General features: G+C 40.0%; 1 protein-coding gene across 1 annotated transcript in view; it reads left to right on the top strand.

Annotated features, from left to right (window-relative positions):
• Nucleotides 1–16,985, top strand: part of PLCB4 (phospholipase C beta 4) — a 148,374-nt gene that overhangs the window by 102,084 nt on the left and 29,305 nt on the right. Inside the window, exons 18-25 of the mRNA XM_070956301.1 lie at nucleotides 369–469; nucleotides 2,556–2,591; nucleotides 5,291–5,432; nucleotides 6,458–6,542; nucleotides 6,764–6,888; nucleotides 8,127–8,178; nucleotides 12,661–12,763; nucleotides 12,994–13,158. Coding sequence (XP_070812402.1) covers nucleotides 369–469; nucleotides 2,556–2,591; nucleotides 5,291–5,432; nucleotides 6,458–6,542; nucleotides 6,764–6,888; nucleotides 8,127–8,178; nucleotides 12,661–12,763; nucleotides 12,994–13,158 — 809 coding nt within the window. The remainder of the gene's footprint in view (nucleotides 1–368; nucleotides 470–2,555; nucleotides 2,592–5,290; nucleotides 5,433–6,457; nucleotides 6,543–6,763; nucleotides 6,889–8,126; nucleotides 8,179–12,660; nucleotides 12,764–12,993; nucleotides 13,159–16,985) is intronic.

Raw genomic sequence — 16,985 nt, forward strand, 5'->3', positions numbered from 1 at the left:
TGAACAGCATACCATCTGTCCTTCTGTGTGTTATTCTCTGCATCTTTGTCTCTATCAGTCTCTATCAGTTAGCAAACTAATTATGGGTGGTTAATTTATGCAGAGCTATAGAAGAAAATAGAGGATGAACCTTTAATACAGAAGGTTAAATCATGTTTTAACTGTCATTGGATTTGCATGAAGTGCAGCATGATCTCCCTTAATGAATGAAGGCATTATGAATTAATTAATTCATTAATTAATGAATGAATTAAGGAACCTTTCTGTTGCCTTTGGTTTGATATCTTTGATTTACTACTTGGTTTGGTTTGGTTTTTTGGTAGTTTTTTTTATCATTTTATTCCCTTTTGTACTGTATTGCTACATAGGGGAGCAAGAAGAGGAAGCACATCCAGAGTATAAATTTGGAAGTGAGCTTTCTGCAGATGACCTGAGCCAAAAAGAATCTGTAGCTAATCACATTAAAAAGGTAAGACAGCTTTTTTCACATATATTTAATTAAAAGGTTTAGAGACAGCCAAGAGAACATGTTGTAGGTTAAAAAAATGTGTATGACATTTTAGAACTTAATTTTAAATAACAAGCAGTATCAATTTATCCAGGCCATATTGTATTCCGATATATTAGGAGTTGGTCCTCAGAAAATACCATGCAGAGCATCCCAAATATTATTGTTTTTTCAATAAAAGGCTGCATGCCAGTCTTAGAAGATATTGTACAGCCTTCATACATATAATTTGAATTAAAGTTATAAAGGCAAGACCTGACTTTCTTCTTTGATAGCTACTGCTGAAGGACTAAAGTGCTAGAAGTTTATTGTCTCTTGAGTAATTGGTGCCTGTACTGAATAATTTCTCACTGATACTGGGAGTAGTAAAAAGCATGAAATGGAACCACTCATCTTTGTCCCGTGGCGAGTTGGTGGTGACGAGTTGGTGAGTTGACCATGGCAAGTTGGCTGTGGCAAGTTATCCTAGACCAGTGATGACTAACCTTTTTGCCATCGCGTGTTAGAAGAGGGGCACGCTCTAGAGGCTCTGGAGGCTGGAGACAGCAAAAAAACGTCATTTCCTGTCCCACCGGGAGTTGGGAAATGGGCCCTTTCAGGCTTCCGGAGGGCCTCTGAGGGAGTGGGAAAGGCTGTTTTCGCCCTTCCCAGATGCACAGAAAGGATCTGGAGCCAGGTAAGAAAGAAAAACGGGCCTTCCCCACCCACCCCCAGGCCCTCCGGAAGCAGGAAACAGCCTGTTTCCCTACTTCTGGTGGGCCCAGAAGGCCTGAAAACCAGCTGGCTGATGCGCAGATGCATGCCAGAGCTGAGCTGGCATGCCCACTGATATGGCTATGCGTGCCACGTGTGGCACACGTACCACAGGTTCACCATCATGGTCCTAGACCGTAAAAAGCAAGTGTCTGAAAAATAGCAAAAAAATCTAAAGGGCCAAATTTGAGATAATAGTAGGAGACTGTATAGAAGTCTGGAAGAAAGAAGTAATAATTCTGTCTGAGACTGGGACAGCTTCCTCTTCCATCTAAGGACCAGAGATTCTATGTTAACAGAACATTCCATGGGATAGCTAATATATTTTTTTTGGTAGAATGCTCTTTGTTAACAGTATTCCAACATCAAATTCTGCTCGCCCAGGGAAACATTTTTAATTCTGAACTACTTTATAACTTTGCTCCTGCTGGAATTCTGGCGTCTTTCTTCTTATATAGATGTTTTCTAGATTTTATCTGGGGAGCTGTCCAAGCAGAATATTTGCTTGTTGCCAGCTGGCTTTTGTCCAACTTTAAAAAAAAGCAAAACCTCTTGGATTGCTGGTTCAAAAGTTCTAATACCTCAGTTGCTTTTTCTTTGTTTCCTTTGGAATTTCAACTTTGATATAATTAAGACCACCACCACCACCCTTTATGTCATATTATGTTTCGAGTTACTTAATGAGCTACTTCCCTCCATTTAGTCACTATGTGCTTCATTGTAATCTGGGCTGAATGGTTTGCTTTCAGGATCCAATTATGTGATATATAAGCAAAAACGCATCTTTCAGTGTTACCTCAGGTTTTTCATCGTTAATATCAAAGATAGAATTGTATGTATTTTCAGTACCCATTTACCCAACATGCAGAACTCAATATTGAACAATTTTAGTATCATGAAAATTGATTGCAGTGGGATATAAATTCAGCAAATCAATTCCCTGAGCAAACAAGATTTTTTTTCCCCACCAGTAACAGGTCTTTTAAAAATAAGCACTGAGCAACTTCAGTTCACTTGTTTTAAATCTAGAAGAATCCATTATCTAGACTGGACTCCCAACCATATCATAATTCCTGATCAAGGACTTCCCTTTTTTCTCCTCCTTTCTGATCAGAAGGTCTTCGCTTTGGCATCTTATCATTGTTGTTTTTGAATAGAAACGGCAACTGCATACAAATAGTGGAAAGGATATATTTAACAGACCTGCTCAAAGTATTCCCTCTCTCCGCATTTGAGTTTTGAGTGTGTGATTTTGGAACAGCTTTGGATAATATCTATATTTTTCCCCATATAGGCTGTGGACGATTCTGAACAAGAAAACAATAAAAAGGTGACCCATGAGATATTTTTCATAGCTTCTACATTTTTAGTTTTCTGTTTTTAATAAAACTGCTTTGTAAACTGTATTTTTAATGTGCTGCATCATTACCTCTTTATTTGGCTAATATTAAGGATTCAGTACCTGTATTGCAGTATCTTTTTCTTTAGAGAGTAGAGGAAGTGTAACACCTGCCCTTACCTGCACTCCAACATAAAAGGTTCCTGGATGATGGAAGGCCTGCATGAGTTTGGTCTCTCGGCTATATAGGTGTCTACATAGACATACAATAATCAATCTGTCTGGCTCCCCTTTCATTTATCCATGTTCCCTTTTACTTTCGCATTGTTTTTCTTTTCCTTTTCTTTGGCTGGGATTGCATGTGAAATGTTCTTCTGAAAATGCTTCACTTGGATCTCTTTTTTCCCCCCATTCCTCTTCTCCATATTTGTCTTCTCATCCAATATTTTGACTTCTGGGCCTACAGAGTATTTCTTCCCCTCTTTTATGGAGTGGTGCCTGTTTTACAGAGGCAGTTGAGTTTACAACTCTGGCATCCTTTAATTGGCCTAGCAATAGGCAAGCATTATTGTCCTTGTTTTGTACGAAAAAACTGACCTTCCATGGCCTGGATTTGTATCACTTCAAGGGGCATAAAGACATGCAGATACCAGAAGAAATATCTGGAAAAAATGTGATATAAAAATGTGAAAGTTTTTTTTTTTCTTCATTGTATATTTCCCCTATCTAGAAGATTATGGGCTGATGAACAGATTTCAGCTTGCTTTATGAGCTTTGATCACTATCTTTTCCCTTGCAATAAAAATATCACATATATGTAATTATTCTTCTGAAAGAGGATAGAGTTCTCATTTGTTACTCATTTATTATCTCTGGGCAACTATAAAAATATTCAATAGCAATTTTATGATATTTTTTTGAAAAGATATTTTATTAGGGAAAGGAAGGCAAAATTTTGGACTATTAAAATTGTAATTGGGGGAGGGAGAGTAAATTGGAGACAAAATTGTTGCTGCTTAAAACTATCTTTATCTGAAGTACTTAAGAGGTAGAATTCATCATAGAATATGTCTCTAACATTTATTGTGAAAAAGCTTCCAGATTGTTTCCATCGTTGAATTATGAAATGGGCAAGTTAACAGTTTTTATTGATGATTAAATTTATATAGTTGCCCATCTATATATGCCATGGTTCTGGGCATCTTACAAAATTAAAAGTTGTCTATGGAGATTGCCATGTATGTATGTATGTGTATATGTATTGTTGGCTATTAACATTGAGGGATCAGTCAATTGGTTTCAGACATACTGATTCATATGAGGAAATCAACGCCCATCATCTGAGTTTCTCTCATTCCTTGCATGGTTAAAAAAAAAAATCATGAAAAGTTACATCACCTCTTGCATATGCAAGAGTATTAACCCTTCCTGGATTATTTCATAACCTGAACATTTCTGCAAATATTTATGCAAACCCCTGTAAGGTTACATTTGCGAGTTGCTAAAATTCTGTGAATCCAACCCTTGTAAACCGAGATATGAAGGTTGTATATTATATTGTAATATATCTGTAATATAAGCAAGACATTAACACAGCTTCTGTTCTTGCAGTGTCAATATCTTGCTTATACCCATTCTACCCATTGTTCGGAGTTCTGCTATGTAAATCCAGCTATACTTTCATGAATGGAGAAAATGTCCTCTTTCATTATCATAGGAAGCAACAGCAATTGTTCTTCAGAATATAGAGTAATATCTCGGGACAGTGAAAGCAGAATCTCCTCTACTATTTTGGTGGTAAAAAGTCTATTACATAGACTTCTTCGGATGCATGCAGGATCTCCGAAATATCTGGAGAATTCTGAGAGCTGAAGTCTCTCAGAAGGAGACTTGAAGAAGCTTGTTGAAGAAGGCTGTCTTAGAAGAGCATAGTGCATGTGCCCTTCTATTTCTTTTTGTTCAAGCTGGTGGAAAGTGGAAAGTGGTAGTAAATCATGGTTTCTGCATTTTTCTATATTCTTCTCCTAATCTGAGGAGGAGGAGGAGGAGGAGAAGAGGATGTGGCCACCATTAGATGCCAGGGGTCTTAAAGAATGGGCCAGAAAAGAATGGCCAGCATTCCATATTCTTGGCTGGAAGAAAGCTCTGTCTTATGGGAAAGCATGTGCTTCCCTGGAATATGTGCCCAAGTAGCAATGTCCTGCTGCATAAATACAGGCAAAATTGCAGAGGACATTTCGGTTTAAGTCTGTTTCGATATCTCTGGGGTTTCTTCAATTTTTTTTTCTTCCTGATTAAAATTAAAAGTAGGCTTTGAATCAAATGCTGATCTGCATTTTAAAAATGCATCATTAGTTAACATTGTCCCTTTCTTCTTCTGAGAGTTATACTCCATCTTTTCCTCCTTTTTGCTTTATTTACCCAATCAAGCATGTCAAGGATGCATAATAATAAATGTTGCCGATAATAAATAAAAAAAATATGTTGCCCTGCATAACAGTATATTTATTTGAACACCCAACCCATATCTTTCTTCATTACAGGTAAACATGTGCATGCACTGACAAAAAAAAATAAAGTAGGGTTCTTCTATGCCATTCTCATTCTGAGTGCCTCTTCTTTCCAATCATTCCCACTTGAACCAAGAGATGCTACCACCAATGGATGTGTTTGTTTCAATATACTTTCAGGGCGTGATAACTGCAGACGATGAACAAGCATGGATGGCTTCTTATAAATATGTAGGTGCCACAACTAATATACACCCGTATTTATCAACATTGATCAACTACGCTCAGCCTGTTAAATTTCAAGGTTTCAGTGTAGCAGAAGGTAACTTTAAAAGATTTTTTTAAAAAATAGGGGTTATTTTTTTCTTTATTGCCGTACCAGTAGTTATTTTTACAGGTAATCCTCAACGTACGACCCCAATTGAGCCCAAAATTTCTGCTGCTCAAGTGAAACATTTGTTAAGTGAGTTTTGCCCCATTTTACAACCTTTCTTGCCACCGTTGTTAAGTGAATCACTGCAGTTGTGTTAGTAACATGGCTGTTAAGCAAATCTGGCTTACCCACTGACTTTGCTTGTCAGGAGGTCGCGAAAGGTGACCACATGACCCTGGGACACCACAACCGTCATAAATATGAGTCAGTTGCCAAGCGTCTGAATTTTGATCACGTGACCATGAGGATGCTGCAACGGTCGTGTGGAAAAAGTCATGTCACTTTTTCCCATGCTGTTGTAACTTCAAACAGTCACTGAATGAACTATTGTAAGTCGAGGGCTACCTGTGTTCTTCCTCATTACTGTATATTATGTCATGCATGGCTTAAGGTAACGTTTCCTAATGTTTAGTGTTATCCTTTCTCCACTTGGGGGCAGCAGATTACAAAGAGAAAATTAATCAGCATTGGTGCCCAACTAAAAGAGTTTCCTTTATTCCTTTATACAGATTACTTTATTCTTTTGGCTTGACTTTGGTTTTCTGTTTTTCTCTCTTCCATTAAATGTGGCTATCTGACATTTATTTGCAATGTTTATTCTTTTTTTGACTTAAAAACATTTTTTTAAAAAAAAAAATCATGCTATTCTACTTCTTGAGCTTAATTCATCATTTCTACCTCATTTCTCGTCCCAATTAATCTGGCTGTCAGTTCTAGGAGATAAATATTGTTATTCCACATGTATACTTTATGTGGATTTCTGTAATTTCTTTGTTGGGCATATCTTTATCCTGAAGTTCAATTTCATTTTTGTATTAAATATATATTTATAAAAATGTAATATTTTAATACTCCCCTAACCAATTTTTCATTCTGAAAATTTTACAAAACAGATTTTATGGTTTTCTTTCTAGAACGCAACATTCACTACAACATGTCTTCTTTTAATGAGTCTGTCGGGTTGGGTTATTTGAAGACCCACGCAATTGAATTTGTGAAGTATCCTTTCACTGAGGCAGCTATAACAAGGCTCTTTAGTCTTACGAAACAAGGAGGTAACTGCAACTAACAACACACGTTATTTTAATAAAACACAGTATAGTATGTACTTTGTGAAAAATGCCTCATGAATTAAAACATTTAAAAATTAAGATGTGAAGATGGGATCATTCTACCTCTTGGTTGCTTGGTTATTCCAATTTTCTTAACTAATAATACAGCTACAATAAACGGCAAATGAGTCGGATATACCCAAAGGGAGGCAGAGTGGATTCCAGCAATTACATGCCTCAAATTTTCTGGAACGCTGGATGCCAGATGGTCTCCCTTAACTATCAGACCCCAGGTAAGCAGACCTACCCACCGACTCTCAATCTCAGAGAATGGCAGCTTGAGTAGGAGCTTTCTGCCAGATGCTGTGATTTTTGCTCCTGGCATTGCTGGAGGATTCATTCACATGGTTAAATATAACAGTATAAATCCAGCTAGGCAGACAATTAGATTGAAAACATTAAAACATATATGCACTATTTTTTGCATGTCTTCATACATCAACATAAAACTACAACAGATGATAGATATAGATAGATAGATAGATAGATAGATAGATAGATAGATAGATAGATAGATAGATACAGTGGATGGATGGATGGCTGGATGATGATGATGGATAGATGACATTTCTAGGAATAATTTCTGAGTAAAAATATAAGGGACAATACCAGGAACTACAATTAAAAGGTTGTGTTATGTTGAGCCAGAAAACTTGTTTCTTTTCTTTCTATTGAGTGAAATAGAAAGTAGGGAAGCCAGTTGCTTCTCCACAAAGCAGAAATTATCACATTAATAGGTGTCACTTTTTTTGAGTTAAAGGTGTGCTGTTTCTTGTTGTTTGTCATGAAAGGGAATAGAAAATACATCCTCGTGACTTGGTTCCACCAAAACATCAATAGGTTGATATTTAGAATCCACTGAAGAATCAGCAAAGTAACCATGTTAACTATTACCATATGGAAGATGGTTTGAGGTCTATCAGGTTCTATCACTGAACAATATAGCTCCTTATTCTTATTGGAAACGTGTAGGGATTGCAAACCCAATATTGTAGTCCATTTTGACCAACCATGTCCACTATTGACCATTGTCCTAGTCCAGGGGTGGGCAATTGTGGCTCTTTTACAACCTGTGGACTTCAACTCCCAGAATTCCTGAGACAGCTTGTAACAGGTTGTAAAAGAGCCACAATTGCCCACCCCTGGACTAGTCTATAAGACATTACTGTTCTCTTAACAAACCCGTATCTTCAGAATGGAGAGATAGAGATGATAGAAAAGGGGATGCAGTCTTTTAATTACACCCTTTTAGAATTTTATATTTCACAAACAACTGAAAGAACAGGAACTTATGATGAATATATTTTTCTACTGAAGTAGAAAACATATTCTTTATTTTCAAGGAATGCGTGGGATTAGCATTTTAACTAAACTGTCTATCCAGGATAAATTGTATTTTTTAGTTTAAAAAGACTATCCAGATAGGTATTGCTCAGTAATAAGATTTAAACTATTTTTTACCTCTTCACAGATCTAGCAATGCAGTTGAATCAGGGGAAATTTGAGTATAACGGTTCTTGTGGGTAAGTAACAATATTTAACAGCTGCCATTATATAAAACAATGTCACTTTTAATTATGTGCTGTAAATGAAAAACAGGCCGTAGAAATTCAGCCTGATGTTATATTTTATGAAAGAATCTGGGAGATCTGTCTCTTAAGTGGAGGAGTGGGGGAGGAGCAAGAGAGGAACCACAATTTGGAAACAAAGGGGTAAGGAACAAGTTAGTAGAGTTTTATATCCACATTCCAAAAAGCCCAAATTTAAATTTCTAAATCTAAATTTGCTAGGTAGCTTTTAGATTTTTATTTTTTTTTTTACTGATGAATGATGTTCATTCATTTTTTTTTTACTGATGTTGTTATCAGAGAACATTTGTAGAAAATCAGAGCAAATTTAGATTTACAAATCTAAATTCAGGCAGTTTGGAATGTGGAGGCTTTTCCTATTACTAATAATTTAATTTATCGTCTGCTTAAGCAGGCAACCTCTCCCCCTTATTTGGCTAAGAGTTCCCATTGTTCCCAGCTGAGGATAATCACCTAAAATGCAAAAGTTTGGAATTTGGAGTACAGATCAGTTTTCCTTAAGATTTTTTTTTAAGCAGCTTTTGTCTGCAAAATTTATCTGCTATCAATTGCTATACAAAAATTGAACTAGTTTTGAATTGCAACAACTCCCACCTAAGTGCTGGCAGAATAACTTGTATAATGCTAGATAGGTGCCATTTGGACACAAAGTTATTCAATTCACCCCAAAGACATGCAACTTCTCTTGAAGATCAAGTGTCTTTAGCATATGACCGTGTTGGCAAACCTATGGCATGCGTGCCGGAAGTGGCACGCAGAGCCATGTCGCCCGGCACGCATGGCATCGCCCATTCTTCTTCCGGGTTTCCAGGGCACGCATCCGCACCAGCCAGCTAGTCTGCTGGTTACTGGTGCGCATGCGTGTGCAATGATCAGCTGGCCTTAATGTCTTAGTGCGCGTGCGCACCAGCCATGCTGTCATTGCCTGCATGCAGCCCCGGGACTCCGCCCTTTGCCAGCCAGGAGCACTGCCGCCAGTCGCTCCCGTGCACCCGGCTGCCTGCCTGCCTCGTCACCGCCACCATGAGGAAAGGCCCCGAAGTTGCGCTGCCTGGAATCTACGTGGTCTGCCGCAGGGGGAGGCCAGCAGGTATGGCTGGCTGGACGCTGCCTGGAGCTGAGCTCGAGGCTGGCAGGAGGAAGAACGTTGCCTCTTAGCCAGCTCGAACTGTCTGCTGCCGCAGCCTGCCACCATCCCCTCTCCCCTGCCAGCTGCTCCTGCCACTGCCAGGAAAGTGGCTGTGCGAGAACTGCTGCCGCCAAGGGGAGGGGGCGGTGGTGGCAAGGATGGGCGGTCCGGGTCTTCCCTGTCTCCCTGCCCGAGCAGACTTCTAGCATAGCCCCAGGCCTCCAGAGGGAGGGAGGGAGAGAGGGAAGCCCCCGCCTGCTGCTCCTGCCACTGCCATCCCCTTGCCCCCAGCAAGAGCGGTTGTCGTGCTACTGCTTCTCCGGCAGCACCAGGAGCAACTGCCAGGGCAGAGAGGGCGGGGCAGGCTGTGGTGGCAGGCCGGTCTCACTGGGTAACAGACAGGCTGCTCCTGGAGCAGGCAGGAGATGGAGAAGCCACCAGCGGTGAGGCGATGCCAGATCTTGCCTCCTGCCAGAACAAGCGACTCTGCTTTCCTTGGCAAAGTGCTTCATTATTGTAGGGCAGGGGACACGGGCAGCACCAGGGGATCCGTGCAGCTACTATCCCACCCCTCCTCAGCCTCGGTCATGCCGCAAGGCTCCAACTCGAGAAGACGGAGGAAGAGGGGGGCGGGGGAAGTCTAAACGGCGGCCACCTCAAGCAAGCTGCAGCGCTATTACGCAGGGCTCCGAGTGGTTGGAGAAGAGGCAGAAATAGCAGCCAGGGCTGTGCTTTCAGCGGGTAAGCAACGCTGCCTCTGCCATGAGGAACTTTGGAGAGAGAGGCCAGGGGCAGGCTGTAGCTGTTCTCGCCAGCTAAGAGACAAGCTGCTCACACAGCCTGCCCCCGCCCTCTCCAAAGTTCCCCACGACAGAGGCAGCGTTGCTTAGCCGCTGAAAGCCCAGCCCTGGCTGCTATTTCTGCCACTTCTCCAACCGCCCTGCATAATCCTGGCAGGAGAGGGTTGCACGTTCACTTCAGTAAAGGTTTGTGCAACCCTCTCTGGCCAGAGAGCATGACCGCTTCCTGGTCAGCGCACCTCTTACCGCGCCCACTTCCCAACCGGTAGATCTCCATGAGTGAGAAGCTGCGCTCTCCTCCGGTCCTCCTGGGACAGCTCCCCTCCCCGCTGGCAGCTTCTCCTTCTCCTTGCTGCTCCAGGAGAAGCCTGAGACTCAGCTTTCCTTGGCAAAGCGCTTCATCATTGCAGCGCAGGGAACACGCGCGGCGCCGGGGGATCCGTGCAGCTACTATCCCACCCCTCCTCAGCCTCGGCCACGCCGCGAGGCTCCAACTCAAGGAGGAGAAGACGGAGGAAGGGTGTGTGTGCCCAAATGGCAGCTACCTGAAGCAAGATGCAGCGCGATTATGCAGGGCGGTTGGAGAAACGGCAGAAATAGCAGCCAGGGCTGGGCTTTCAGCGGCTAAGCAACGCTGCCTCTGCCGTGGGGAACTTTTGAGAGAGAGGCCAGGGGCAGGCTGTAGCTGTTCTCGCCAGCTAAGAGACAGGCTGCTCACACAGCCTGCCCCCGCCCTCTCCAAAGTTCCCCACGGCAGAGGCAGCGTTAGCGGAGGGGTGCCCGAAGTGCATGTGCAGGGCGTGCATGCGGAATGTGGGGCGCATGCGCGAGGAGGGTCATGTGCGCATGTGCATGTGGGAGGGTTTGCATTGCATTATGGGTGCTGGCACGCATAGGAGCTTTTGCGCATACACATACACACTTCCGGCACGCCACGAGAAAAAGGTTCGCCATCACTGTCATATGACAATATTTTCTGCTGCAGCATGCCCAGGGATGTACATTTAAAAACCCTAGATATTTTCTTACAAGCAGGGCATTTCAGATTTCCTCTTGTATCTTCTATGCCAGTTTATTTATTTAATTGAAATTTGTTGAAAATGTGACTTAAGAGATTTGTGATATATATAGAATATTAAAACCTTTCAAAAGAAATACAAGATGTAATATAACTTTGCCCTTTGTATCTTTTGGAAAGGGATCCCAAGCCTGAAATATAACTAAGTGGGAAGGACAGAAGAGTTCATGCCAATAATTCTGAGTTTATAATGTAACATTCTTGAAATATATAACTTAGTTCCCAAAGTCTGTGCTAATTTCTTCACTGATTAATTAAAAAAATGCCCCACCTGTAAATTAACGAAGGCAACATAGAACCTTCCAGATTACTTGGAAGTTTATCAGAACTTCTCCGAGAGTGATACGGCTGCTCTCTAAGTTTGATAAATAATTATGAATAATTAAATAGGTTTCTTCATTGCCTCATTGCAAATTCTGTGTATATCACTTCGTGGGTGTACATTCCATTTTCCAAAGGGAGAGATTGTGCATCATGGAGGAATTGGAAAAAACTGTGAATTTGTAAATGTCGCCCGGCATGCGCAGCCTTGCCTGTTTGTCTTCTGGGTTTCTGGTGCGCATGTGTGCATGACAATCAGCTGTCCGTGCACGCAGCAGTGTTGAAAACCGGTGTGTGCATGCGCGCCGGCCAGCTGATCATTGGGCACGCATGAGCACTAGAACCTGGAAGTTTGCCTTTTTTGGAGTGCAGTGCCGACAAGGGCATGCGCGATGTTTCCACGAGACCTTTTCGGCACTCGGTGCCAAAAAGGTTCACCATCACTGTCATAGTGAATAGAATTTTCACTGAGTTAGAGTTCTCATCATCACAAAAGACACATTTGGCAGTTCCAGTGGCTGGAAAAAGTTTTACTGCATGCTTCTTTTCATGTCAAAAAAGGGAGGAAAATAGATTCTAGTTTTAAAATTCTCTAGCCTGGGAAATAGTCACAGATGACTTATATTGACATGTGGATGTACTGTGAAAGACCCAATCCAACCAAATGATATGCAGCAGGAAAAATAGATACCATATTGAAGTGGTTAAATTATTCAGCCAAACGTTGAGTAGAAAATCTTGTCATATGCTTATTTAGTTACCTATATTAATGTAAGTTTCCATGTGTAAGTTGATTTAAAAATTTCTTAAAGGAAATGTTTCAGATGGGTTGAATTCATGTGATGTATTATCTCATTCTGATTACTGTAGGTTTTTTTTTCACCGTTCAGTGAGTAAAATCTAGATTTTTCTATCTTGAATATACATTCCAAAAACAATACTTTTCCATGCTTATTTATTTTCAGCTGATTATATGCTTTCTACGCATAACTTGTAAAGTAACTAATAACAATAATCGCATTTAATTTAAAAGAGATTAAAAGGAAAGTTTTATCTAAATGTGTGTTTTGATTTTTTTTTTTTTAAAGTTATCTTCTTAAACCAGATTTCATGCGGCGGCCTGATCGGACATTTGACCCTTTTTCTGAGACTCCTGTGGATGGTGTTATTGCAGCCACTTGTTCCGTGCAGGTAGGAAGCATCTAGAGCTATGCAGCCTAGAAAAGGGAATGTTTGAAATATGCTACTTCAGATACCTGAAGCTGTTTTAACATATAAAGTAAGGGCTACAGGTCATAAATGATTGAAATAAGTATGAGGTGTTTTATTTATATATGTAAGAATAACACCAAACATTGATTATACACTTGAATGTATTAAATTTCTCATTGGACTGAACATTTTTATGCTTCCATTTCAAGGTCATATCTGGTCAGTTTTTGTCAGACAAAAAAATTGGCACTTACGTAGAGGTGGATATGTATGGCCTTCCCACTGACACGATACGTAAGGAATTCCGAACACGGATGGTGATGAACAATGGCTTAAATCCTGTTTACAACGAAGAATGCTTTGTGTTCCGAAAGGTATGTATTTCAGATGCCTGAGAATGCCTTTGAGTTTTTATGAATAACACTTTGCCTCAACACTTTTCCTGAACAAGAAACCTTTAGGAAAAGATCCACCAATCTGATGTCCCCTCAACAGCGTTGAGTAGAACACTCCCCAAATGCTCAGCTAAAATCTCAATTCTAGGCATTGCAGGCACATCACTTCAGTGAAACAATGATTTGGGAAAGGCTGATTTAGGAGACCAGGTCTTGCTAGCGCTTTCCCTTCATCCACCATGATACACTTTTTGTCATGGGATAGAGTTAACTAAATCTGGATTTTTTTTTAAAGGGAAACACTTATAGCTATCACATGATTTTTATTTTTCTGTTTGGCTTTTCCCTCTTCTTGCTTCCTCCTCCTCCTCTTCTTCCTCCCTCTTGGAGGAACAGCCTCGTTCGTGGCTATGGCTATGCCTGTGTTCCAGGTATGCAGTCTGCTCAGAATGAGCTCCGGCTGGGGAACCTCTGCCTTCCTTGGAGATTACAACTTCTTCCCTGCCCTGGCAGTGGCTGCTATCTTGCACTGTTCCTTCAGCCAAGAGGGCAGGTGAGACCCTGCATCCAAAGCTAAGGTCAATGTCATTACATGGATTCAGTCAGGGGGTGCTGCCTCCGTGTCTGAGGCTGGCTCCCTCGTCCTGTCTACGTCGTGTATATTTCTTCTCTTTTCCACCACAAGCTTTCTAGACACCATTTGGAGAAAAGTAGTCTTTTTTTAAAAAAAAAATGCTTCTGGGGGTGAGTTTACTTGTGCCATTTTACAAAACAGTCCCATCACCACAGTTGCAAGGGGCAGTGTTTTCTTGCATATTCTTAGTCTGGCTTTAAGTCTGCACCAGAACAAAGTGGTACAGTGAACATTTTGGCTTATGTGAAAATGACAAAATCCTGTGTTTGGAATCATGAATACGGGACTTGAAAATATTATTAGCCATGTACTGATCTGTGGTGCAGCCAAATTTGGAAGTCATGCACCAGTCTGAATATTAGAGATCCAAAAGGGCTACCCAAATGACAATGGAGACTCTTTCCCTCTGAAGACAGCTTTGGGGAGGTTTTAAAGGTTAGAAACAAGGCAAGTCAGAGGTGACAGATTTGCAGAATTATGCCTGGTGCAGAGAAAATGGTCAGAGATGTTTTTCTCTTTACTCAGTATTAACCACTAGGGTCATCTAATGATAACACATGATAGGAGATTCATAAGAAATACGGGACTTTTCTACGCAATGCTTAATTAAACTCTAACCTGTTATCATAAGATGTCGTAAATGCCAATAAATTGAACAGCTTTAAAAGGAAATTAAGCAAAATTCATGGAGGACAAAGCTACTGACAGCTAGCAACCATGAGGCCTGTATATTATTGATAGCGATGCAGGCAGTAAGCCTCTCAATATCATTTGCAGTCTTCTGGTTTCCCCATAGATTTTAACAGTTCAACAATATTGAACTAGAGAGAATTTGGGGCTTCTCTTAATTTTCTTTCCTATAAGGCATGTATACACTTTCTGTACCACTTTGTGATAAAATTGGATATTACTTTTGTAGAAAAGCTTTTTGCAAATGAAAATAACTTATCTAATCTTGTTATTAACCCAGCAAGGGATTTTTTCTTTAATAAGGGGACTTTTCAAATGTGTATCTTCTATGCAAGCATGCAAATCTCATTTCATTCTGAAGAAATGCCAGGTTCAGTAAAACACGGTTAAGCTGCACTATGGTTAAACTGTACCATGTTGCTTGCACGTACATAATCATTAGCCCCTGAAATTACGTATAAAGATTTGTCAAAATGCACATGCAGATTCACTCTTAAGGGCAATCTCTGGTGTCTGTATTTTTTTCTATACCATTCTACTTTAATTTTTTTTTTTTGTCAACTAAAGTTTATCCAGAAGTGTGTTCGTTAATGGTGCCGTCATGACAGTGTCTTCTATCCTTTTACCTGTTCTGTTGTCTAGAATGCAGAACAATTGCCTGCTTTTTTTTCTTTGTGATGTACATTTCTGGCTAGTATCATGCCTATTTTAGTTATGATTGGGGGACAAATATAAAGCATCATAGTAGCATGACCCAAGTTTTATGCAACCGATACATAACCTAATAACATTTGAAATATATCAGAAAAATTGCACAGCCCAAAGCCTTCATATTAGGAGAATTGTGTAATACGGTCAAGTTAGGATTGATTGATTGTTTGTTAATTACTTAGCATGAATCTCATGCAAAAACTTAGCAGGTGCAGGTAGTCCTGGATTTACAACAATTCATTTAGTGACTGTTCAAAGTTACCACATCACTGAAAAAGGTGACTTACAACCATTTTTCACAGTTACAACTGTTGCAGCATCCCCGTGATCACATGATCAAAATGCCACCGCTTGGCTACTGGTTCATATTTATGACCATTGCAGAGTCCTGGGGTCATGTGATCCACCACATGTGACCTTCTGACAAGCAAAGTCAATGGGGAAATCAGACTCACTTATCAGCTGCAGTGATTCACTTAACAACTGTGGCAAAAAAGGTCATAAAATGAGACAAAATTCACTTAACAACTGTCTCACTTAGCAACATAGATTTTGGGCTCAATTGTGATCATAAGTCCAGGACCACCTATAATGTGTAAATTGTGTTTTATTGTCCACCTATTTTTTTTTTACAAAAAATAAAACTACTGCTGTCGTAATACATATTCTGTGTCGTTATTCTTCTGTGAGCTATTACTCAGTTGTGATATGATATTTTAGTATTTATGTTGGGTCAGTCTTGAGCTATACTTAACTATGCATGCTAGTTGGTATATTTCCTATTAATTGCCAAATAATAGCCTAGTCCTCTGAGGCTTTTTGTAATTGCAGAATTCAAAAATTAGACAAGGCTACCTAAATACTATTGAATCTTTCCTTTAACAGGCAGCCAAGAGAAGGGATTGCTTATATTTTGGAAATGTATATATCAAAAAAATAAAAGGTTAATAACTTAAAGTATAGAAAATAGCAGCTTCTAAGGAAAAATGCTTTAAAGAGCCTTATGATACAGAATATTTTAATATAGCATTTAATATACATATACTTAGAAATCTTTTTAATCCTTTTAAGGTATTTTACTTGCAATTTGAGATTATTATCACATACAGTCTTGGCAGAAGCTACTGCCAATTTTTCCTCATTCAGATAATTTTGCATTTGCTCTAACTAAACTAACAAAGTATTTTGAGATGTCTCATTCTTGCTATGGAATGATGCCTGAAGGGACCAAGCTATGATACAATGCCAGCACTAATTATTTGCATTAGCTAGGGGAAAAAATGATTTTCTTGTGTTCCATCGATGGAATCCTGGTGTTACAATGCATTAAGCAATGGTCTTTTTTTATTTCTCATAATTTGTTCGGCAAGAAAGCAATGATTCTGTTAGTAGAATCTATGGGACAAAAGAAGATTAACTTGTTTGCATTGTCCCCTGCAATTTGAGAAGTAGAAAAGACCTATATCCACTTACAATCAGCATTGGTGCAACTTGGATAAATGCTGTGAAACTCCATGCTACCTTTTATAAAATCACATACAGATGAGCACTTTTTGCTGTTAGTTTCGGTGAAGTCACACAATGTGGTGGTAGAGAGCTATTTAAAAAGAAATTCCTCCTAAAGTTTCCTCCTTATTTGGAAACAAAAGTTGGGGATCACTTTTCTTTATAACCTTGTTTATCTTAATCTTTTTTGGGGGGGGATTAGAGAGTTTAGAACGTTGGGTGTAAACATTTGGGGAGGAAAGTAGGATTGTAATTCTATTATGAT

Source organism: Pituophis catenifer, unplaced genomic scaffold, assembly GCF_029215685.1.
Source record: "Pituophis catenifer annectens isolate HBS135680 unplaced genomic scaffold, rPitCat1.0.hap2 SCAF_1, whole genome shotgun sequence".
Classification (NCBI taxonomy): domain Eukaryota; kingdom Metazoa; phylum Chordata; class Lepidosauria; order Squamata; family Colubridae; genus Pituophis; species Pituophis catenifer.